The sequence below is a fragment of the Sapajus apella genome, unplaced genomic scaffold (assembly GCF_009761245.1).
Source record: "Sapajus apella isolate SASKATOON/1434 unplaced genomic scaffold, GSC_monkey_1.0 scaffold1, whole genome shotgun sequence".
NCBI classification, from domain to species: Eukaryota; Metazoa; Chordata; class Mammalia; order Primates; family Cebidae; genus Sapajus; species Sapajus apella.
This window is the reverse complement of record NW_022436941.1, coordinates 9,166,870-9,190,626: the sequence shown is the minus strand read 5'-3', so window position 1 is coordinate 9,190,626 and position 23,757 is coordinate 9,166,870. Positions and strand designations below refer to the sequence as shown.

At 40.9% G+C, this 23,757-nt stretch overlaps 1 protein-coding gene across 12 annotated transcripts in view; it reads right to left on the bottom strand.

Annotated features, from left to right (window-relative positions):
* Positions 1-21,174, bottom strand: part of RAPGEF6 (Rap guanine nucleotide exchange factor 6) — a 234,567-nt gene extending 213,393 nt beyond the window's left edge. For 7 of the 12 annotated variants that reach the window (XM_032299185.1, XM_032241306.1, XM_032300644.1 and 4 more), the window contains exon 1: positions 20,885-21,174. In XM_032299185.1, coding sequence (XP_032155076.1) covers positions 20,885-20,953 — 69 coding nt within the window. In that variant the 5' untranslated portion in view covers positions 20,954-21,174. The remainder of the gene's footprint in view (positions 1-20,884) is intronic. The other 5 variants (XM_032242699.1, XM_032299892.1, XM_032243472.1 and 2 more) reach the window with 3 other exon arrangements.
* Positions 21,175-23,757: the final 2,583 nt, after the last annotated feature.

Genomic DNA, 23,757 nt, shown 5'->3' with positions numbered 1-23,757 from the left:
AGAAAAGTTTTGCATTTTTCTGATGCTTAAAGTTTAAAACAAGTGAGTTTCTTATCTATGATACACTTAATTCATAACATACAATCTTTTTTCTCTTTTTGACAAAGGCTCTAGCTATGTTGCTCAGGCTAGAGTACAGCACCACAATCATGATTCACTGCAGCCTCAACCTCCCAGGCTCAAGTGATCCTCCCTCCTCAGCCTCTCGAGTATGCCACCACCCCTAACTTTTTCTTTTTTTCCTATGTAGAGACAAGGTCTACGTTGCCTACGCTGGTCTTGAACTAAGCTCAAAGGATCCTTCTACTTTGGCCTTCTGAAGTGCTGAGATTACAGGTGTGAGTCACCGCACCCAGACACACAAAACTTTCAATAAAACATCATTATCCAAAACTTCTAATAACCAAGATACTTTACTCATTCTCTTTTTTTACCTAGATAACAAATCCATCCCAGAAATTTTAACAGTGAAAAATGTCTCAGGATAGATCCTAAGATCAGCACAAATTCAATTCTAACCTATATACATTCTGCAGCTATGGTTCTATAATGAAAAGTTATGCCGAAGAATTTTCTACAAATCATTTGGAAGGCAACCTAACAATGTGGAAGATAGCTGGATGCAGTGGCAATGCCTGCAGTTCCAGCTAATCAGGGGGCTGAGGTGGGAGAGATCACTTGAGCCCATAAGAAGGAGGCCAATCTGGAGATACCTGGTCTCTAAAAAACAACACACACACACACACACACACACACACACACACACACACACAAAACAAACCCAAAACTTGGACTCTGGAGATAACCCTGTGTTCAAATTCTGCCTCTTTCAGCTCTGTCAGTTATCAGTTGTATAATCTTGGATAATCTGCTTAAAGTTTATTATCTGTACAATGGGAAGGATAAAATATCTTTGAACACCAATTTTTTGTTGTTGTTGAGACAGTTTCACTCTTGTTGCCCTAGCTGGAATGTGGCAGCACAATCTTGGCTCACTGCAACCTCCGCCTCCCAGGTTTAAGTGACTCCCCTGCCTCAGCCTCCTGAGTAACTGGGATTACAGGCGCCTGCCACCACAGCCAGCTAGCGGTGGCTCACTCCTGTAATCCCACCACTTTGGGAAGCTGAGGCGGGTGATCACCTGAGGTCAGGAGTTCAAGAACAGCCTGGCCAACATGGTGAAACCCAGTCTCTACTAAAAATACAAATTTTTAAAATGTTTATTAAATGTGCAGCAGAGAGACGATCACACGGTAAATAGTAATATTAGTATATTTTGTATTCTAAAATTACGAAATAAGGATTAAAATACACAGCAGACTACTAAAGCATTTTGAAGATTTAACAATATGTCAAAGTTAACAATATCATATATTAAACATAGAACTTCCTGATTTTCTCATTCATGGTGGTGTAAATATATCCAGCAAAATGGCAGTAAAGATGTATAAAACATTTAACACAACTGGAGCCCAGACTTTGGGGTCTAAATACATTTCTCACTAAAAGGAATTGAAGTTCTTTGGATAAACAGCTGACTTCAGTACTAGAGCTAAGAAACTGCAGGCCTGGAACATCTTTTTATGCCAGAAAGCAAAAAAGTACTTAAAGACTAACAGGGTCACGTCAAAAGGACATAGGAGCTGACTTTGAAAGGGCTTACACTAGCTAAATTTGGAGCAATTTAATAATCAAAAAGGGTAACAATATTGAATGCAAAAATTATCCTTTACTTCATAGGGATTTAAAAAAGAGAGGAGGAGAAAGAAAGGTGAGGAAAGCACTTCTATACAGAAAACAACTAATAAATGTAAAAGAAATACAGAATCAAAAATATATGGCCAGGCATGATGGCTCACACCTGCAATCCCAGCACTTTGGGAGGTCAAGGTGAGAGGATCACTTGAGATCAGGAGTTCCAGACCAGCCCAGGCAACACAGCAGAAACCCCATCTCTACTTAAAAAAATAAGAAATAACAAAAATTAGCCAGGTGTGATGTGATCCTCCAGATGCATGCCTGCAGATTCAGCTACTCAGAAGGCTGAGGCACAAGAATTGCTTGAACCTAGGAGGCAGAGACTGCAGTGAGCCAAGATCACACCACTGCACAGCAGCCTGAAGGACAGAGTGAAACTGATTCAAAGAAAAAATCATCACTTTGTAACAGCAAAGTAATAGTTAATTTATGTGAGAATTATCAATGCATGCTAAAACCACAAGGTAAAAACATTGTTGGACAACACAACATTCACACCTTCAAGTATAACCTCAGGATCACTTATAAATTATAGCATTGTACCTTTACAACAAATGACCCTATTTTGCATGCCCAATAATGGAAAGAACTGACAATACGTGTCAGTGATGGGACAAAATGTGAAATACAGACAACCATCTATACAGTTTCTCAATAAAATCATTTCACCTGAATATAATCATAAGAAAACAACCAGATGAATCCAGACTATAGTGCATTCTATAAGAGAGCTGGCAAGACTCTTCGAAAGTGCCATGTTCATAAAAGGGAAAAAAAAAAAAAAACCAGGACTGTTCTAGATTAAAGGATGTAATATACGTTGGCTAGACCTGGATTGAAAAATGAAACAGGGGTAAGATGACCAGGCACAGCGGCTCCCAGCATTTTGGGAGGCTGGGGCGGGTGGATCATTTAAGGTCAGGAGTTCAAGACCAGCCCGGCCAACATGGTAAAACTCAATCTATACTAAAAATACAAAATTTAGCCAGGCCTGGTGGCGCACATCTATAATGCCAGCTATGTGGGAGGCTGAGGCAGGAGAACTGCTTGAATCCGGGAAACAAGCGGCTGCAGGGAGCCGAGATCACACCACTGTACTCCGGCCTGGGCGTCAAGAATGAGGCCTTGTCAAAAAAAGAAGAAAATGAAGAAAAGACATGGGTATGGTGGTTCACGCCTGTCATCCCAACACTTTGGGAGGCTGAGGCAGGCAGATCATCTGAGGTCAAGAGTTCAACACAAGCCTGACTAAACTGGAGAAACCTGTCTCTACTAAAAATACAAAAATTAGCCGAGAGTGGTGGCATATGCCTGTAACCCCAGCTATGTGGGAGGCTGAGGCAAAAGAATCGCTTCCACCCGGGAAGCAGAGGTTGCAGCAAGCCAAGATCACGCCATTGCACTCCAACCTAGGCAACAAGAGCGAAACTCCGTCTCAAAGAAAAAAAAAGGAAGGAAAGAAACAAACAGGTATAAGAGACATCTTGGCAATAACTGTTGAGAGGTAAAGTGTCATTAAGACTGCAACTATTTTCATATCGTTTAGCAAATGTATATGTTAGACAGAAATAAACATGACAAAATATTACTGTAAGGAACATATAATAAAGGATACTATTCTGTCAATGTTTCTTCTTTTTATCTAAAAAAAGGTGTTTTTTTCAGGCTTTTAAAAAATTATACTTTAAGTTCTGGAGTACACGTACAGATCTTGCAGAATTGTTACACAGGTATACACACGCCATAGTGGTTTGCTGCCCCCATCCCCCCATCATCTACATTAGGTATTTCTCCAAATGTTATCCCTCCTCAATCTCCCCACCCCCTACTATTCCTCCCCTAGCCCCCCCTCTCCCAAAATACCCCAGTGTGTGATGTTCCCCTCCCTGTATCCATGTGTTCTCATTGTTCAACACCCACTTATGAGTGAGAACATGCAGTGTTTGGTTTTCTGTTCTTGTGTCAGTTTCCTGAGAATGATGGTTTCCAAATTCATCCATGTCCCTGCAAAGGACATGAACTCATCCTTTTTTATGGCTGCACAGGACACTATGGTGTATATGTGCCACATTTTCTCTATAGAGTCTATCCTTGATGGGCATATGGGTTGGTTACCAGTCTTTGCTATTGTAAACAGTGCCACAATGAACATACATGTGCATGGGTCTTTATAATAGAACGATTTATAATCCTTTGGGTATATACTCAACAATGGAATTGCTGGGTCAAATGGCATTTCTATTTCTAGATCCTTGTTTCTGCAATTTAAAAATTTTCAAATAGAAAGATGAGGGGTGAGGAACATATAACTATTTCCTACTTCTCCTTCATGTGGTGACAGATATTTCTAGCTATATTTAAATTTCAACTTTTTCATTATTGCTGAGGACAAATGCCCCCAGCAATGTTCTCTGGGAAAGCCTACCTCTTTTTACAACTATGTTAGAATCTAGTCCTTGGCTTGCTATAGATCTAAGCACTTACACATTTCTCATAGTAAACCTGAACTTTTCATTTGTAGACTAGTATACATTATTTAACATTGCTTAATACATTATTTAATTAAATTGCTACAAAATTAACTTTGCTAATAAAAGCTGACATTAAAAATTATACCCTGAGGATGTGGACAAATAGAAATGGTTTTACACTGTTGGTAGAAGTGTAAATTAGTTCAACTATTGTGGAAGACAGTGTGGCAATTCTTCAAAGATCTAGATCCAGAAATACCATTTGACCCAGCAATCCCATTACTGGGTATATGCCCAAAAGATTATAAATCATTCTACTGTAAAGACACATGCACACGTACATTTATTGCAACACTACTCACAATAGCAAAGACTTGGAACCAACCCAAGTGCCCATCAATGATTTAAAAAAATGTGGCACATATATACCATGGAATACTATGCAGTCACAAAAAAGGATGAGTTCATGTTCTTTGCAGGGATGTGGAATAATCTGGAAACCATCATTCTCAGCAAACTAACACAGGAACAGAAAACCAAACACCACATGTTCTCACTCCTAAGTGGGAGTTGAACAATGAGAACACATGGACACAGGGAGAGGAATATCACACACAGGGGGTCTATTGGGGGTCGGGGGCTTGGGAAGGATAGCATTAGGAGAAATACCTAATATAGATGACAGGTTGATGGGTGCGGCAAACCACCATGGCATGTGTATACCTATGTAACAAACCTGCACATTCAAAGTATACATATATATAAAAAAACTATAGGCCGGGTGCGGTGGCTCACACCTGTAACCCCAGCACTTTGGGAGGCCGAGGCGGGCGGATCACGAGGTCAAGAGATCGAGACCATCCTGGATAACACGGTGAAACCCCGTCTCTACTAAAAATACAAAAAATTAGCTGGGCATGGTGGCGCGTGCCTGTAATCCCAGCTACTGAGGAGGCTGAGGCAGGAGAATTGCCTGAACCCAGGAGGCAGAGGTTGCGGTGAGCCAAGATTGTGCCATTGCACTCCAGCCTGGGTAACAAGAGCGAAACTCCGTCTCAAAAAAAAAATAAAAACTATACCCTAGAAATTTAATTTTTAAGAATGAAAGTCTCAAATGATATGCTTAAACTTTAGGACTTCAATAATTAATCACTGAAATTACAATGTATCAAAACATTAAGCATCCAATTATTTACAAGTTCAAAGTTAAGCTTTTCACTTCACTTTTCGGATCTTACTATGCATTTTGAAGTCACCTAATACTTGTTAATCCTAAATTCCACATGTACTTTTCAATCCTTATCTCTCTTCGAATTCTCTACAGCAATTGACTGCTGACATGTTATCATTCACTCTCCCAACCTCCTGTAATATGGTTCTCTCTGGATGCTTGTTTAAATGAGAAACATTTAGCAATGATTATAAGCACAGACTATGAAATCAGACTGCCTAGGTTTGAATCCTGACTACATTGTGTCTAGCTGTGTGACAATAGACAAATTAATCTGACTCAATTTCCTTGTATGTAAAATGTGGATAATACCTTCTTTCAGAGGGTTTCTTGAAGGATTGAATGTATATATAGTTTTCATAACAGTGACAGGCATCCAATAACCACCATATAGCATGCAAGTCTTCAGTATTTTATTTCCATTATTACCTTTCTGCTCTGGCTGCTTTTTTTTCCGTTTCTATTTTTTGTCATTTTCGGTCCATCTGCTCCATCTAAGTCTCCTTCATAGGTTTCTCATTTTTTTCTTACTCCTATAAATGTTTATAAAGTTTATGTTCTCAGAACGGCAACATCTGCCTTTTATTCACTAGAGACTCTCTACTGTGAGGAATATCTTCCACATCCATAGCTTCAACTATCATATATGCCTATGAATCCAATATTTGTATTTCTGGCCCAAAGCTCTCCAGTAAACTTAGAAATTCTATGTTCTACTGGACACCGAACACTTTCATCTGGCTGACTCATCAGCAACTCAAGTGCAAAATTCATTACCAGTTCCCTAATTTAGGTAACAGTACTCAGGTTCATTGGCTCTGGCCAGAAATCTGTCAATTCTACTTTCTAAATATCTCCATTTACTACTGCAAACAAATGAGGCATTTTAGAAATTCAGTATTTCTCAGTGAATAACTGAAATAACTGGACTCTAAAATCCTTTTTTTTTTTTTCCTTTTTCTTTTTTTGAGAGAGTCTCGCTCTGTTGCCCTGGATTGATTGCAATGACTCAATCTCAGCTGATGATAGGTTGTTGGGTGAGCCAAGATCACGCCATTGCACTCCAGAGTGGGCAACAAGAGCAAAGAAAAAAAAAAAAAAAGGAAAGAAAGCAAGCCTCTGCCTCCTGGATTCAAGCAATTCTCATGCCTTAGCTTCCCAAGCAGCTTGGACTAAAGGCACGCACCACCATGCTCAGCAATTTTTTTGTATTTTTAGTAGAGACAGGGTTTCATCATGTTGGCTAGGCTGGTCTCCAACTCCTGGCCTCAAGTGATCCACCTGCCTCAGCTTCCCAAACTGCTGGGATTACAGGTATGAGCCACCATCCCCAGCCTAAAATCCACTCTTCACACTACTGCCAGAGCAATCTTTATGGAAGCCAAATCTAAGTTCCTTAATAAGGAGAACACAATTCATGATCCGGATCCTGACTATCCCTCCAGCTTCATCTACTTTACCACTTATTCTTGTCCCAGTGTTCCAGCTGCCTAGGCAACTTGCATGTATATACCATACTTATCTTGTGGCCTTGGCATATGCGGTTGTTACCCTTTCAAGAAACATACCTTCCCTTCTTCACCTAAATTTCTATATACAGTTGTTCCTTGGTATCTACTGGGAATTCATTCCAGGAGACTTCGTGGATATCAAAACCCACAGACACTTGAGTCCCTTATATAAAACGGTACAGTATTTGCATATAACCTACAGATATCCTCTGGTATGCTTTAATTTCTTTTTCTTTTTTTTTTTTTCTTGAGACAGTCTCACTGTGTTGCCTAGTCTGAAGTGCAGTGGTGTGATCACACTCAACCTCCTGGGCTCATGAGATCCTGCCATCTCAGCCTCCTGAGTATCTGGCACATGCCATCACACCCTGCTAATTTTTGTACTTTTTTTGTAGAGACAGGGTTTCACCATGTTGCCCAGGCTGGTCTCAAACTCCTGGGCTCAAGCAGCTAGGAGTTTGAGGACCCATCTAGGCCCCCAACATTTTGGGATTATAGGCATCAGCCACCACATCTGGCCTTTGTATGTTCTAAGTCATTACTCTAGATTACTTATTAATACCTAATACAGTGGAAATCCTATGTAAAGAGTTGCTATACTGTATTGTTTAGGGAATACTAGCAAGAAAAAAGTCTGTACATGTTCAGCACAGGCGCAACCATCAGAGGCCTAACTAATTTTCCATCCTCGGTTAGTTGAATCCGCAAATGCAAAACTCATGGATATGAAGGGCCAACTCTATCCTAGACTCATCAGGGTTCCCTTTTCTAAAACAACTTCAACAGCACCTGCCTACACTTTGCTCTTCTCCCCCAAAGGCCTTCCTACAAACTCCTGAGCACCTGATATTTATAATTATCACAGTATTTAATCAGGTCATATTTTAATTGTCTATGTATTTCTCTATCTCCTCCCCAAATGGAAGAGCCGTCTTTAATCTTTTAACCTTAGCACATGAAACAGTGCTTAAGAATATTTACTGCACAAATGTTCATTAGGCAGTCTCCCTCAAAAAAATTATGTATTCACCTGTGCCTCACAGAGACACTTAAGAATCCAAACTCCACAACAGGCACTTAGGACACTCAAAAACTCTTTTCTAAAAAGCACAGAGGATGGTAACCTATTTTAGTTTGGTTCCTTGAGAAAAGCTGTGGTCATGTGCAAGTTCAGACACTTAAGATTTTGATTTTGAAAGACTGAGAAACTTCCCTCAGAATTCACCAAAGAGGAGGAGGCGGCAGGCATGATGAGCCTAACTACGTGACAAAATCTTGGTCTTCGCAAGGGACGGAATGATTGTGAACTCTATAACACTGTGTTTAACATTTGACTTTACCTTGGACCAGCCTGAGTAAACTAAGGTCTGGCTGTAAATAAAAACAGAATGAGCAATTTTATTAAAATAGTGGAGAATGTGTTTCACCTTTGTCATTCCATGCCAAAGGAACATCAAACATGTGTTGCTTATGCCTCCACAATCTATTTTTAATAAAATTTCTCATTCTTCGGTCAAGCTCATCAAATTAGGAATCTCCAACATATGTAAAATGATGGGCCTGGAAAAAATGTTCATCCAGATAATCCAGGTCTCATCCTGATCTAACATTCCCTTTCTATCCAACTGGATTTACAAATGAAGGTCAAGGGGCCCCAGAAGTATGAGTAAGTTCTTTTTCTTCCCAAAGAACCCTCTGAATGTGCATCTGTTGCAGGAAAGCACAACAGAATCTTTGTTCTGACAACCAGAGATGTGCACAGTGACTCACTCAAAAATGACTCCAAGTATAATCAATGATGCTCTTTCGCCAATTCAGAAAAAAACTCTACAAGTGTACATTTAAAGATCATTATTCTAAATTCTGTAACAGATTATATTAAATTTTACATTTTAAAAAATCTCAGCTCTTAACTTTTAATAACCAAAAAAACCTAGTTCTTAAAGAAAAAAAAACTTTTTCTGATTTTAAGTCGGCAATCACATTAACACCTAGCAGAGCATGAAATTTTGCCCAGAGAAGTTTTGTATCATTTGGTGAAAGAACATAAACAGTTGAAACTGGCATTTATCTTTATTTTTCTGTGATGTTCCCTGGAAATGTGTTTTGAAGCCATACAGAAAAGGAGTCTCTGTTCCAAGATATTACTAAGTTTCCTCCATCTGAATTGTCTCTCAAGAATTGCCAGGTAAAACAGTTTGTGGTAACTCTACTTTATTCATATTTAATGAGAATAGTAAAAGAAAATTTTGCCATTTTGCCAAAATTCATCAAGTCTTTTTATCTCAGCACTTTAAATATTAGACAAGTAGATATCACTACTAGAATAGTAAAGAAACAGTATTTTTCACATTGCCTTTTTAAAGTAATTTACTCTACAAATATTTAGATATCTTCTATGTACCAAGTACTGTGTGATGAACACCAGGAGATAAGGGTACACTCGCTGTCTTCAAGGAGCTTATAATCAGAGAGAAATATGCAAGTAATCATAACACAGCACAGTAATTACTATGGTGAAAGAGGGCGCAAAGTATCCTGGGAACACAGAGGAGTGGAAAAGTGAGGAGGGAGGGATGCACAATTCTGCAAATGAGCACTAGAGATTTTAGTGAAAAATCAGAATGTGCCAAGCCAGAGGATGGCTTTCCAAACAGAAAAAATAGCCAGCTAATACATATGGCTATCATTTACTGAGTGTTTATTATCAAGACACTTTGCTAATTATTTCACACATATTATCTCATTTACCCCACACAAGAATCCTAAAAAGATATTCAGTCCTAGAGAAGTTAGATAACTTGCCTAGGATCACTCAAATTCTCAGAACTGGAGCCCAGATTTGAAGTAGGGTTGTCCAAATGCAAAATTCAAAGGCCAGTAACACCATACTGTATCTAACATGTTCCCATCCTATGCAATGCAAAGAAAAAGGAGAGATTTTAGTGCCAGGATACGAAGGATAATCAGATGAATACCAAGGAAAGCCCCAAGACAGGAGGTTCAAGGTCCAGTCCAAAGGCAAAATGCAAAGAACCAAGGTAGCTTCATAGTCCTTTTGGCTGCTAGAAAGGAATACTCACAATGAGCTGGGAATGGTGGTGCACAGCTGTACTCCCAACTACTTGGGAAAACTGCTTGCACCCAGAAGCTGGCGGCCAACCTGGGCAACACAGCAAGACCTCATCTAAAACACACGCGCACGTGCACACACACACACACACACACACTCCACTCAAATTAAGTTTAAAGGAAGAACAAATCTACAATGACAGAAGCAGAACAGTGGTTTCCTTTGGGAGGATACTGACTGAGAAGGAAAATGGGGCAATTTCTGGTGTGCTGGTAATATTCTTTATCTATATTCTATATCATGATATACAGAGTAAAATATGTTTGTAAAAATTAATCTGCAATGGCCAGGCGCGGTGGCTCACGCCTGTAATCCCAGCACTTTGGGAGGCCGAGGCGGGTGGATCACGAGGTCAAGAGATCGAGACCATCCTGGTCAACACGGTGAAACCCCATCTCTACTAAAAATACAAAAAATTAGCTGGGCATGGTGGCGCGTGCCTGTAATCCCAGCTACTCAGGAGGCTGAGGCAGGAGAATTGCCTGAACCCAGGAGGCGGAGGTTGCGGTGAGCCGAGATCACGCCATTGCACTCCAGCCTGGGTAACATGAATGAAACTCTGTCTCAAAAAAAAAAAAAATTAACCTGCAAATATATATTTAGGGCATATGGTCTTTATCTTTTTTATAGTCCATTTCAAAGTTTTTTTTAAAAAAGTCTGGGGGACAGAGAGAAATTACCTTTCCAATCAGTGACCAGGTTGGGCTAATTCTACCTCCTTATATCTCACTATCGCACTTAACTGCTGCCACCACTGGGTCTAGGACCTTATCTCACACATGAACTACTGCATTTGTTACTAATAACAAAACAAACTTCTTGGTTTCCATATTATCTTAGTATAATCACTAATAGTTTTATCTTTCATATGGAAAAGTATCCCAGTTTGGATAAAATATATGTCTGGTCTACCTGTATACATATAAGCCTCCTTGTCTCTGGTCTGCTCCTCCCCACTCAATTACATTTCCAAAATGCTCACATAGTAATCTTTATAAACCTGATCTTATTTCCAACCTTTACACCCTGCAATGGTTTTTTCCTTTATTTACAAGATGGAGTCCAAATTCCTGAAATTATCCAAGCCCTGCTAGTACATCCAGCTTCATCATTAAACATCTGATATCATGAACCATCATCCCCAAACATCGTAAACTTTAGCCCAGTGTTTTGCAACCTTTTTTTCATTCTCACCCCCTCCAAAAGAACCTTTCAGACAAATTTTCCTAAGCACTGCCCCATTCCTAATTAAATACTAAGGAATAAGACATTGTCAATTTAGGGCTGAGTTTTGGAGGACTACAAACCATAGCAATAGCAGCAATTTTTTTTCCTCACTCCCCTAAAAACCAATTTTTGCATCTCTGGGAGTGATATCACTTCCAAAGGGAATGCATGCTCTAGACTTACAGACTGGCTTCTTACTCTACAACTACACATGGCTTGCCACCATCAGTACTTTTGCTCCTGCCTCTCTGCTTGGAATGACCTCTCTCGATCATCCAGAAATCAATTCATGACATTTAACACTGAATTCAATGCTGCTCCATGAAGTTTTTTCCTTTCCCCATCTTGTAATCCCAAAGCCCTATTCATATCTTTGTCACTAATAATCATAACATTTATTACATTTATGTTTTCTTTCTTTTTTTTGAGACAGAGTCTGACTCTGGCGCCAGGCTGGAGTGCAGTGGTGCGATCTCGGCTGGCTGCAACCTCCGTCTCCCAGGTTCAAGCAATTCTCCTGCCTCAGCCTCCTGAGTAGCTGGGACTATAGGCACACGCCACCACGCCCAGCTAATTTTTGTATTTTTAGTGGAGACAAGGTTTCATCACGTTGGCCAGGATGGTCTCAATCTCTTGACCTCGTGATCCACCCACCTCGGCCTCCCAAAGTGCTAAGATTACAGGCATGAGCCACTGCATCCAGCCACATTTATGTTTATGTCTCCCAAGTCACTGATGAATAGGGATCATGCTCCAATTCCTCTCTACAACCTTGGTTTTTAATATGTCAGATATATTATTTCTTAAATGAATGTACAAATTAATGTTATCATCCGGGTGAGGTAACCATATCCCAGTTTAAGTGGGGCAGTCCCTCTTTAACCTGTTATTCTGGCATGAATATTAATACCTTCTCTTTTTTTTTAATTTCTTTTTTTTTTTAAAGACAGGGTTTCACCATGTTGGTCAGGTTAGTCTTGAACTCACGACCTCAGGTGATCCACCCGCCTTGGCCTCCAAAGTGCTTGGATTACAGGTGTGAGCCACCATGCCCGGACAATACCTTCTCTTTTAATTTCCAAAAATGATTTGAATAACGAATTGGTAATCTATACCTAGGAAATGGGAAATAAAATTCTGAGCAAGAGAACATAATCAGATCTGAGCATTAGGAAGATCACTCTAGCAGCAAGATGACAATAAAAATGACTCAAGCAAAAATCTGGGGGTAGAAACAATAAAATAGCCTGAACTAGAGTAGTAAAACTAGTAAGAAAAGGGGAAATAAAAAGATTCCGGGGATAAAATAAAGTTTAATGGCAAATTGTCTATGAGGCATAAAGAGAAATAATACAAATTTCTAGAGAGCGCAACTGGGCCAACTGCCAACAGAATATGAAAAAGGAATAATAATGGCTTCAATTTAGGACAAATGGTTGAAGAATCTTGAGGACAAGGTGGTTAGATACATAATGCTGAAGCACATAAAATGTAGCGAGTAAGTGGGAAAACACAGTCCTAGGAGGTCCTAGTCCATAACAATTAACTGAAACCAAGCTGCTAAGACTGTCCAAGAAATATGAAGTTAGCAGTTCTAATGAATTGGAAGTACTATCTTTTCAATACGTGATGACTTTACAAAATATATTTCCAAATTTTGGTTTGTAAAATATTTTTCATCATTTAGTAGGTGCAAAACACGGCATTAAACACTGAGAGGGAAATAAACATTTAGGAAAATATAAGGAGTTCATTCTGAAGTAAAAAAAAAGAAAGGTTATAAAGAATGGTATTAAATGTGGACTGAGTTGAGATACAGCTAAATTCAAGGTCTCAAATTATCACTGTGGCTTCTTTAAGAAATTCTGGCATAATGACATGAAGAAGTACAGGCACACCCTGTTGTTACTGTGCTTGGCTCGTATTGTGGGTTTTTGTGTTTTTTTTAAAAATACAATTGAAGGTTCATGACAACCCTATCTCAACCAAGTCCATCATGCTCACTTCATGTCTCCATGTCACATTTTGGTAATTCTCATAACACTTCAAACTTTTTCATTATATTTGCTATGGTGGCCTGTGATCAGCAATCTTTCATGTTACTACTGTAACTGTTTTGGGGCACCACGAGCTGTGCCCAGGTAAGATGGCAAAGTTAATCGATATATGTGTTCTGACTGCTCCACTGACTGTTCCCCCATCTCTCTCTCTCTCCCCCCCTCTCCTGGGGCCTCCCTATTTCTCGAGAGGTAGCAACATGGAAATTCGGCCAATTAATAACCTTACAATGGTCTCTAAGTGTTTAAGTGAAAAAAGTCACATCTCTCTCAAAACTAGAAATGATTAAATCAAAAACTAGAAATGATTAAACTTAGGAAGGCTGAGAAAGGCCCAAAGCCAGGCCTCTTGCACCACACAGTTAGCCATGCAGTGAATACAAAGGAAAAGCATATGAAGGAAATTGAAAGTGCTACTTTAGTGATCAAAAAAAATGATTTACAAAAATGAAAAAGCCTTATTGCTGATATGGAGAAAGTTTGAGTGGTCTGGATAGAAGATCAAACCGGTCACAACAGTCCCTTAAGCCAAAACTTAATCCAGAGCAAGGCCCTAACTTGTCAATTCTATAAAGGTTGAGATGAGAGGGCTGCAGAAAAGTTTAAAGCTAGTGGAAGCTGGTTCAGGAAGTTTAAGAAAAAAAGCCATCTCCACTAACATAAAAGGTAAGTTATCCTGAAGACCTAGCTAAGATAATTAATGAAGGTGGCTACACTAAAAAACAGATTTTCAATGTAGACAAAACAAACAGCCTTATATCAGAAGAAGATGCCACCTAACACTTCCATAGCTACAGAGGAGAAATCGATGTCTCGCTTCAAAGCTTTAAAGCACAGGGTGACTCCTGTTGGAGGGTAATGCAGCTGGTAACTTTAAGTTGAAGCCAATGATCATTTACCATTTTTAAAACCCTAAGGCCCTTAAGAATTACATTAAATCTACCCTGCCTGTGCTCAATAAATAAACAACAAAGCCTAAATGACAGCACATTTGTTTACAGTATGGTTTACTATTTTAAGTTTACTGATGAGACCTGCTGCTCAGAAAAAAAGATTTCTTTCAAAATACTACTACTCACTGACAATGCATCTTGTCACTCAAGAGCACAAATGGAGATGTACAAGGAGATTAGTAATGTTTTCAGGCCTGCTGACATCCATTCTGTGGCCCATGGATCAAGGAAAAAATTTCAACCTTCGAGTCTTGCTATTTAAGAAACACATTTCGCCGGGTGCGGTGGCTCACGCCTGTAATCCCAGCACTTTGGGAGGCCGAGGCGGGTGGATCACAAGGTCAAGAGATCGAGACCATCCTGGTCAACATAGTGAAACCCCGTCTCTACTAAAACTACAAAAAATTAGCTGGGCATGGCGGCGCGTGCCTGTAGTCCCAGCTACTCAGGAGGCTGAGGCAGGAGAATTGCCTGAACCCAGGAGGCGGAGGTTGCGGTGAGCCGAGATTGCACCATTGCACTCCAGCCTGGGCAACAAGAGCGAAACTGCGTCTCAAAAAAAAAAAAAAAAAAAAAAAAAAGAAACACATTTCATAAAGCTACAGCTGATATAGATAGTGATTCCTCTGACAGACCTGTGAAAAAAAAATTGAGAACCTTTTTGACAGGATTCATCATTTCAGATGCCATTAAAAATATCTGTGGGCCAGGCAGGGCGACTCACGCCTACAATCCCAACACTTTGGGAGGCTGAGGTGGCAGGATCGCTTGAGTTCCCAGCCCAGACAATGTAGTGAGACTACCACTTAGAAAAAGAAAAAAATTGTGGGCCAGGCATGGTGGCTCATGCCTGTAATCCCAGCACTTTGGGAGGCCGAGACAGGCAAATCACAGGGTCAGGAGATGGAGACCACCCTGGCTATCATGGTGAAACTCCATCTCTACTAAAAAATACAAAAAATTAGCCAAGCATGGTGACATGCTCCTGTAAGCCCAGCTACTCGGGAGGCTGAGGCAGAAGAATTGCTTGAAACCGGGAGGTGGAGGCTGCAGTGAGCCGAGATGGCGCCACTGCACTCCAGCCTGGGTTACAGCGTGAGCGAGACTTCATCTCAAAAAAAAAAAAAAAAAAAAAAAAAAAAATTTGTGATGCATAGGAGGAGGTCAAAATATCAACACAGGAGTTTGAAAGAGGCTGACTCCAACCCTTGTGAATGACTTTGAGGGGTACAACACTTCAGTGAAGGAAGCAACTGCATGTCGGGTAGAAATAACAAAAGAACTAGAATTAGAAATGGAGGCTGGACTGGCTCCCAGCACTTTCGGAGGCCAAACTGGGAGGACTGCTTGGGTCCAGGAGTTCAAGAGCAGCCTGAGCAGCATAGCAAGATGTCCTCTCTACAAAAACAATCAGCCAGGCATGGTGGCCTGCGCCTGTAGTACCAACTACTCAGGAGGCTGAGGTGGAATCACTTGAGCCTGGGAAGTAGAGAGTACAGTGGGTTGTGATTATGCCATCACACTCCAACCTGGGCAACAGAATGAGATCTTACCTCAAAGAAACAAAAAGGAAAGGAAAAAAAAAAAAAAAAAAAGAAATGGAGATGGAGCCTGAAGGTGTGACCAAATTACTGCAATCTCATGATAAAACTTGAGTGGATGAGAAGCTGCCTCTTATGCATGAGCAACAAAAGTGGTTTCTTGAGACAATCTACTCCTGGTGAAGATGATGTAAACGTTGTTGAAATGACAACAAAGAATTTAGAATGCCACATAAGCTTAAGCTTAGTTGATAAAGCAGCAGCAGAGTTTGGGAGGACTGACTCCAATTTTGAGAGAAGTTACTGTAGGTAAAATGCTATCAAACAGCATCACATGCTACAGAGAAATCTTTCATGAAAGGAAGTCAATAGATGCGGCAAACTTCATTGTCTTATTTTTAGAAACTGTCATAGCCACCCTGACCTTCAGCAACCACAACCCTCATCAGTCAGCAGCTATCAACACTAAGGTGAGACCCTTCACCAGCCAAAAGATGACGACTGGCTGAAGCTCGGATGACTGGTTAGTGTTTTTTTAGCAATACAGTATTTTTAAATTAAGGTACATACCTTTTTGTAGACATAAGCCTATCATACACAGTAGACTATGTGTAAACAACTTTTATGTGCACCAGGAAATAAAATTCACGTGACTCACTTTATTGGGACATTGGTGTTACTGCAGTGGTCTGGAACCAAACCTGCAGTATCTGGGAGGTATACCTGTACCTTAACAGCTTTTGTTTTTTTAGAGCACTTAATTTTCCATAAAGTATTTAAGTCTAAAATTTTCCATAAGAAAATCTTTGCAAATTGAGAAAGGAAATCAGAGAACTAGCTCAGGAAAGACAATGTTCTGTGAAAGCTGAATCTTAAGGAGAAATCACACACACACACACACACACACACACACACACAGAAAGATATCTAAATGGCACACTTTATAACATGTGTCTATACTCGATGTCTGGCTCACTAGGATTATGCCACAGTTGGTAGTTTCACCTAAGGACAACAGATGGTTCAAAATATAGGAACCATTAATTTTGTCCCAGAAACACAAGGAGTTCTTTACTCATTATTTACTCATCTATTACACAATGCAAACAAATGATTTCAACATACTAATTCTTATCCCTTTATATATTTTTCACAATGCTTTGCACCCAGTAGGCATTCAAGGAAAAATAAGCTGAATAATAAACCCCTTCTATTTTACACTTTATTAATTTGGCGTCTAGTACACCACCACTCTCTCTTGGTTTTTCTCCTACTGCACTGTTTGCTTCCACTCATTCTCCTTTGCTGATTTCTACTCTTCTCCCCTGACCTTATATTGGTCTCACGTCCCATGGCACTCACTGTCCTTGGTCCTCTTCTATTCTATACGTACACTCATTACTTGGTAATTTTATCTAGTCTCATGACTTTCAGTATATGTATGCTGATGACTATAAATTTTTATCTCCAGCCCAGGCTTCTTAGTAATATAAATTTGTATATGAAACTTCTTACTCATTTCTAACAGACATTTCAAACTTGACATGTTCAAAACTCAGTTTCTGATCTTGCCCCCTAAAACCGACTCCTTCTGCAGTTTTCCCCATCTCTCTGATGGCAGCTTAAACCTCTCTGACAATAACTCCAACACTCCAGTCATTTAGGCCAAAAACCTTGAAATCATGCTTGATTCTTCTCTTTTCCTCAAGGTCCACACCTAATCCATTAGCAAATCCTGTTGGCTAACCCTACAAAGTATTTCTAAAATTTGACCACTTCTCATCACTTCCGTTACTATCACTATCACTTTAGTCAGAGTTACTATCACCTTTTACCTGATTTAATGCAATAATAGCCTTAACCTCCTGCTTTTGCCCTTAAACACCAACAGTCTATTCTCAACACAGCAGCCAGGAGACTCTTTTTAAAACGTTATTAAGCGGGGTAGTCAGGTGTAGTGGCACCTGCCTGTAGTTCCGGCTACTTGGGAGGCTGAAGCAGGAGAATCTGTTGAGCCTAGGAATTAGGGACCAGATTGGGCAATACAGTGAGACCTTCTTTAAAACCAAAGATAAAAAAAAAAGGTTAAGTAGGTCAATATCACTCCTCTGTTTCAAAATCTTTCAGTGTTCCGTCTCACTGAAAAGTCAAATAATTTACAATGATTTAGAAAGTTCTACATCGTGTGCCCTATGCTATGCATCATTACTTCCTCTCCTACTTCATCTCTTAGTGCTCTCACACTTGTTCACCCTTCTCCAGTCACACAAAGCTGCTTGCTATTTCTGGAATGTATCAAGACACACTCTCAACATAGGGTCTTGGCAACGATTGCTCCCTTTGCTGAGAAAGCACTTTCTCCATATACCCCTATAGTTAATGCCATCACATGCATCAAATCTTTGATCAAAAATCATCTCAACCCGGACAAACAAACCACCTTATTTAAACTGCAACCCAGCCCTTGCCCACTGCTTTCAATCCCTCTTATTCTGCTTTTTAATAGCAATTATAAGCTACATATTATGTAACTTATCTGTTTATTATATTCATTATCTGTTTTCCCCCCTCTTCACTATCAGAATGTAAGTCTTACTAGGGCAGACGTGCTTTGCTTATGGATACAACCTAGTGCACAGAATAGTGCCTTGAACTGGTAGACTCTCAGTAAGCAACTATTGAGCTAATATATTTACAATAGACTCTTAGGAGTCCAGTAAAAGAGCAAGGACCTTCTTAAAACAGAAATGAACTTGTGAGAATTTCGTTAAATTATTTATCACAAACAAATCATCACTAAGATTCAGATTTCCTTCTTCATACTTCTTTACCCCAAACAAATTCTACACTCATTCAAAAGCACTAAAAATGCATCAGTTAATCTCTTATGCTGCTAGATGTCAGGGCTATCTTCTGTTTACTGTGGGCAGCTATTTATTATTCCCTTGAGCAATGTTACTGTTCCAATAAAACAAAATAAAGTACTTAACACAGCACACACTGGCCAACATAACTTTAAAAACAGTTTAGAAAATTTCCTAAGGCTCAAAAATAGGCAATTTCAGCCAGGCACGGTGGCTCACACCTGTAATCCCAGCACTTTGGGAGGCTGAGGTGGGTGGATCACTTGAGGTCAGCAGTTCAAGGCCAGCCTGGCCAACAAGGCGAAACCCCATTTTTACTAAAAATAATACAAAAATTAGCCGGGCATGGTGGTGTGCACCTGAATCCCAGCTACTCGGGAGCTCAGGCAGGAGAATCACTTGAATCCAGGAGGTGAAGGTTGCAATGAATTGAGATTGCGCCACTGCACTCCAGCTTGGGCAACAAAGTGAGACTTTGTCTCAAACAAATAAAAAGGCAATTTCAAACTAAATAATTCTACTGTTAAAGAGCAGTAGAATTTTCCCATTAAAATGTGAATTTAGTAACACAAGTAATGTTTAAAATTAAGAGTCTAGGCACCAGGCACTGTGGCTCACACTTATAATCCCAGCACTCTGGGAGGCCAACATGGGCAGATTACTTGAGGTCACAAGTTTGAGGCCAGCCTGGGCAACATGGTGAAAGCCCGTCTCTACTAAAAATACAAAAAATTAGCCGGGTGTGGTGGTACGTGCCTGTAGACCCAGCTACTCGGGAGACAGAGGCAGAAGAATCTCTTGAACCCGGGAGCCAAAGGTTTCAGTGAGCTGAGATCGTGCCACCACACTCCAGTCTGAGTGACAGAGTGAGGCTGTCTCACAAAAAAAAAAAAAAAAGAGAAAAAATTACACTAAACTAGACCTACATTACACACCGTAAGCCTTGTATAATACTTTCCAATGCTACAAAGCTGTACGCGAATTCGCCTACTCAAATTTATACTTTCAGTAAGCTCAAATTGACTTCAGGAATCATCATAAGGAAATAAAAACACATGGAATTATGAATACATACCTCTAAAAGAGAACTCTGGAAAGTGGTAGAATCTGTGTTGTTCCTATGCAAGCATCAGGATCTTCAATAACATAATTTGATCTATCATGACATCAGTTAGGGCCTGAATAATGATCATGTACCAAAAGGTCAGCCCAACCGCTGAGCAGCCCTAAGGCTCGGTATGCAAAACACTACATATCTGAAGAACTCCAAAGTGACTTAGAAAGAATTAAACAAAGCATTTCATTTCATTTACTGCAACTTTAAATAAGACAATCCCAACAATCCACCCACACTGTTGCTGTTTTGTTTAGAAAACACGTCCCACCTGTTATAGAAACTTCTCCAAATAAAGGAAAATCTTCCCCCAAACCTCAGCATTCTACCTGGATAGGCAAATCTAACAGGTTTTAGTTATGTGCGTGAAAACTAGCCTTCAGGTCGAATGAACTCATTTAAGCTAATGCAATTACTGTTAACTCAACACAGCAAATTTTGGATCTGAGCACGAAATACTGTAAAATTTCCCAGGGACAGTCTGAAAAAGTCCCTACAGTGGTGATCTTTAAACATCCATCATTTACACAGAATTCACCATTTGACTGGACGTAAACTTTTAAACTAACTTTGAAAACTTCATATATTTTTAGGCAACTGTACAATATTTCAGGGATCTTTAAAAGAAAAACTATTTCTAAATTAGATGGCTGAGATACTTCCTTTACAATTTCCATCTCGTTTTTCATAGTCTACTTAAACGAATAGGCATCTAACTCCGAAACGAATATTTTACCCAACTCAAAAAATAATAAATAAAGCACTTAATAATGGTGCTTTCTTAACTACACTTGGAAGCCCCCGGCAAGAACAGGTACGCGGGTTAAGACGGCATCACCGGCAGTAAGGGCGGTCAGAATCCTACTGGCGACAAGGGCCTGGGTCAGGGCAGACACTCAAGAGAACAGATACCCAGTAGCAGGTGCGAGGCTCTGGCAACAGGGCAGTCGCCGCGGGTTTCGGACAGACAGGGGGATGCTGTCTGCTGGACTGTGGGGCGCGCACAAGGGTCGACCAGCCTCACCTCGGGAGTCCGCTCGGGCGGCTTCTTCCTCAACGCCTGCCTAGCGCCAGGGTCCACGGGTGAGTTCATGGCCACGGTCCGGGTGCTCCCCAGCCTGCCCTTAGCAGCCCACGCCACAGTTCATTCACCCCAGGCAAAGGGTGCGGTACTTTGCCCCCGCCCCAAAGAGGGAACTTCGCGCCGTAACAAGGTCCAAGCTCAAGCAAACAACCCTTCGCAACGCCCGCCTAGGGCCTCTACCCACGCGCGACTGGCCGGAGACAAACCCGCGCGGGGGCGGGGGAGGGTAAGTGCGCCTGCGCCGCACGCACGCGCACGCTAAGCAGCACCCAAGGGAGTGACTCCACTGTGACGTCAGAATTGGGGCGGTGCGAGTAGGTTGTTTCCTGCAGTAGTCGTGAGATTCAAAGACACCTCGCGAGACCTCACCTAAACCCGTCACAGGATCCGCCTCAATGTTGTGGTTCTGGCCTCTCCATCCGCCGTAGGAGACGGAAACGTGCTCGGGGCCTGAGCAAAAGTAGCATTTTGGGGCAGAACCGTGGGATGGCGTTGTGAGTGGAGAGAACTGTTGTGCTCAAATCCGGAAGCCCAGGGCGTGGCCAAGCCCGGGCTTGCGCTCCCCTTCTGCAACTTCCACGGCCGACTTTGAATATACGGAAGTAGAAGCCGCCATTTGGCAAAGAAGGAAGTCCACGCATACCATATCTCTTTAAATAAAACGAAATCTCTTGTGAAAGATGCCCACAGAAAAGTCCTTGTTCTATTCGAAACGGACGTCCTGAGACCAGGGCAGAGAAAGCAAATTTTGACGGCCAGGATGGGCAGCCAGTGCCGCGGCCAGCTGACGATTACCTTTGAGTCAAAAAACTGGGTTTGGACTGCGTTCGTGAAACTAAATGCCCTGGGCAGCCGTCTCTCAGGCAACTGGGTTTAGGGTTGAACTTGAGTGGCAACTCTTGCAATACTTTTTACATTCTAGTCTGCTTCCCAACAGACTGTTTCACTGGTAAGAAAAACAGACCACCCTTAGGAGCAGCCAGAGAGCTGCTGAGGTTGTTTCAACAATAAGCTCACTGACAATTCCAGAATCCATCGCTCTAGGATAGTCCTTACCCTTTCTCATAAGTTCATAGGTAACAGTTCCTAACTTTGGCAACACCACCCTTCCACTGAATTTTAAGCTCCTTGAGGGCTGTAACCACATGTAGGTACGCCTTGGTATTTCTCACAGCAATTAGCACAGCTCACTGAATAACGAGGTGATTTATGATTATGACGGTGCTTTCAACTAGTGACCGATTCACACAGTAATTTTCGGCAATGACGGCTCATGCTAATAAGGGCTGTTTTCTGTTGGTCCTGGGGCTTGTCCAAACTGGGAATTTACAACAACATACTTTTAACATTTCTCTTTTTCAGGTGTAGAACAAAAACCTTGCCAGAGAAGTGTGACATAGCCATTGCAGAAATAAATTGAGGAAAAATCACAAGGTGGGACAGATGATCCGTTTTCCTCATCTTTTTTTTTTTTTTTTTTGTATAAATATAACCTCTCAAAGGCCTGCGCAGGATCAGACAAAAGCTATCCCTTCCATTCTTCAAGGATCAATTTCCAGAGTCACATGAATAGTTTGAAAGAGAGAAAAGGAACTATAAAGCATAATCACCATGTACTTGGAATTTAGGGGCAAACAAACCTAGAATTTGTGTCTCTAATATTAAACCTCTTCTAGTTAAGTAACTTGAAGCTATTTAACATCTCTGAACTTCATTTTCCTAATCTGTTAAATGGGAATATAAAGGACCTATTGTTTCAGAATTTTCTTAAGGTTTCGTGAGAAAATTCACATGAAGCACTTAGTGTGTTGTCTGCACAATCCAAGCACTCTTTATTATTTCCATTATTTCGCCTCTGGGAAGTGATTTATTTATTTATTTATTTATTTTTGAGACTGAGTTTCACTCTTGTTGCCCAGGCTGGAGTGCAATGGCATGACCTTGGCTCACGGCAACGTCCGCCTCCTGGGTTCAAGGGATTCTCCTGCCTTAGCCTCCCGAGTAGCTGGGATTACAGGCCCCCACCACCACATCCGGCTAATTTTTGTAGTTTTAGTGGAAATAGGGTTTCACCATATTGGCCAGGCTGATCTCGAACTCCTGACCTCAAGTGATCCACTCACCTTGGTTGGCCTCCCAAACTGCTGGGATTATAGTTGTGAACCACTGCTTCAGCCTGGGAAGTGATTTCTCTAAAGTAGAAATTCAACTATGAATACTTTATTTTTTAAATGTAGTTTTTTTTCACTTGTAACAATTCAGAAACACATTTAAGTATTTGTGAAGATGTGGAGCAAGAGGAACTCTTTCAAACTGCTGGTTAAGTCCAAGTTGGGAAGTCACTTTTGACCAAAAAAAAAAAAAAAAAGTAATAAAGCTGAAACATAACACACCTTGTGACAGCAAGTCCACTCCTTGATATAGGCCCTGTAGCAGCAGTCCCCAACCTTTTATTTCACTGGTTTTGTGAAAGATAAACTTTCTATGGGGCTGCGGGGGGAGGGTTTCAGTATGGAACTGTTCTAGGTCAGATCATCAGGCATTGGATTCTCATAAGGAACATGCAACCTAGTTCCCTCACATGTGCAGTTCATGATAGGGTTCCTGCTCCTAGATAATGTAATGCCCCTGCTAATCTGACAGGGGTGGAGCGCAGGCAGTTATGCTTGTTCACCTCCTGCTATGCAGCTGCTTCCTAACAGGCCATGGACCAGTAGCAGCCTCAGCATGGGGACTGGGGACCCCTGCCCTATTAACAGAAAAGATGGACAAAAATGTTCATTACTCATGGAAGCCCAAAACTGGAAATAACC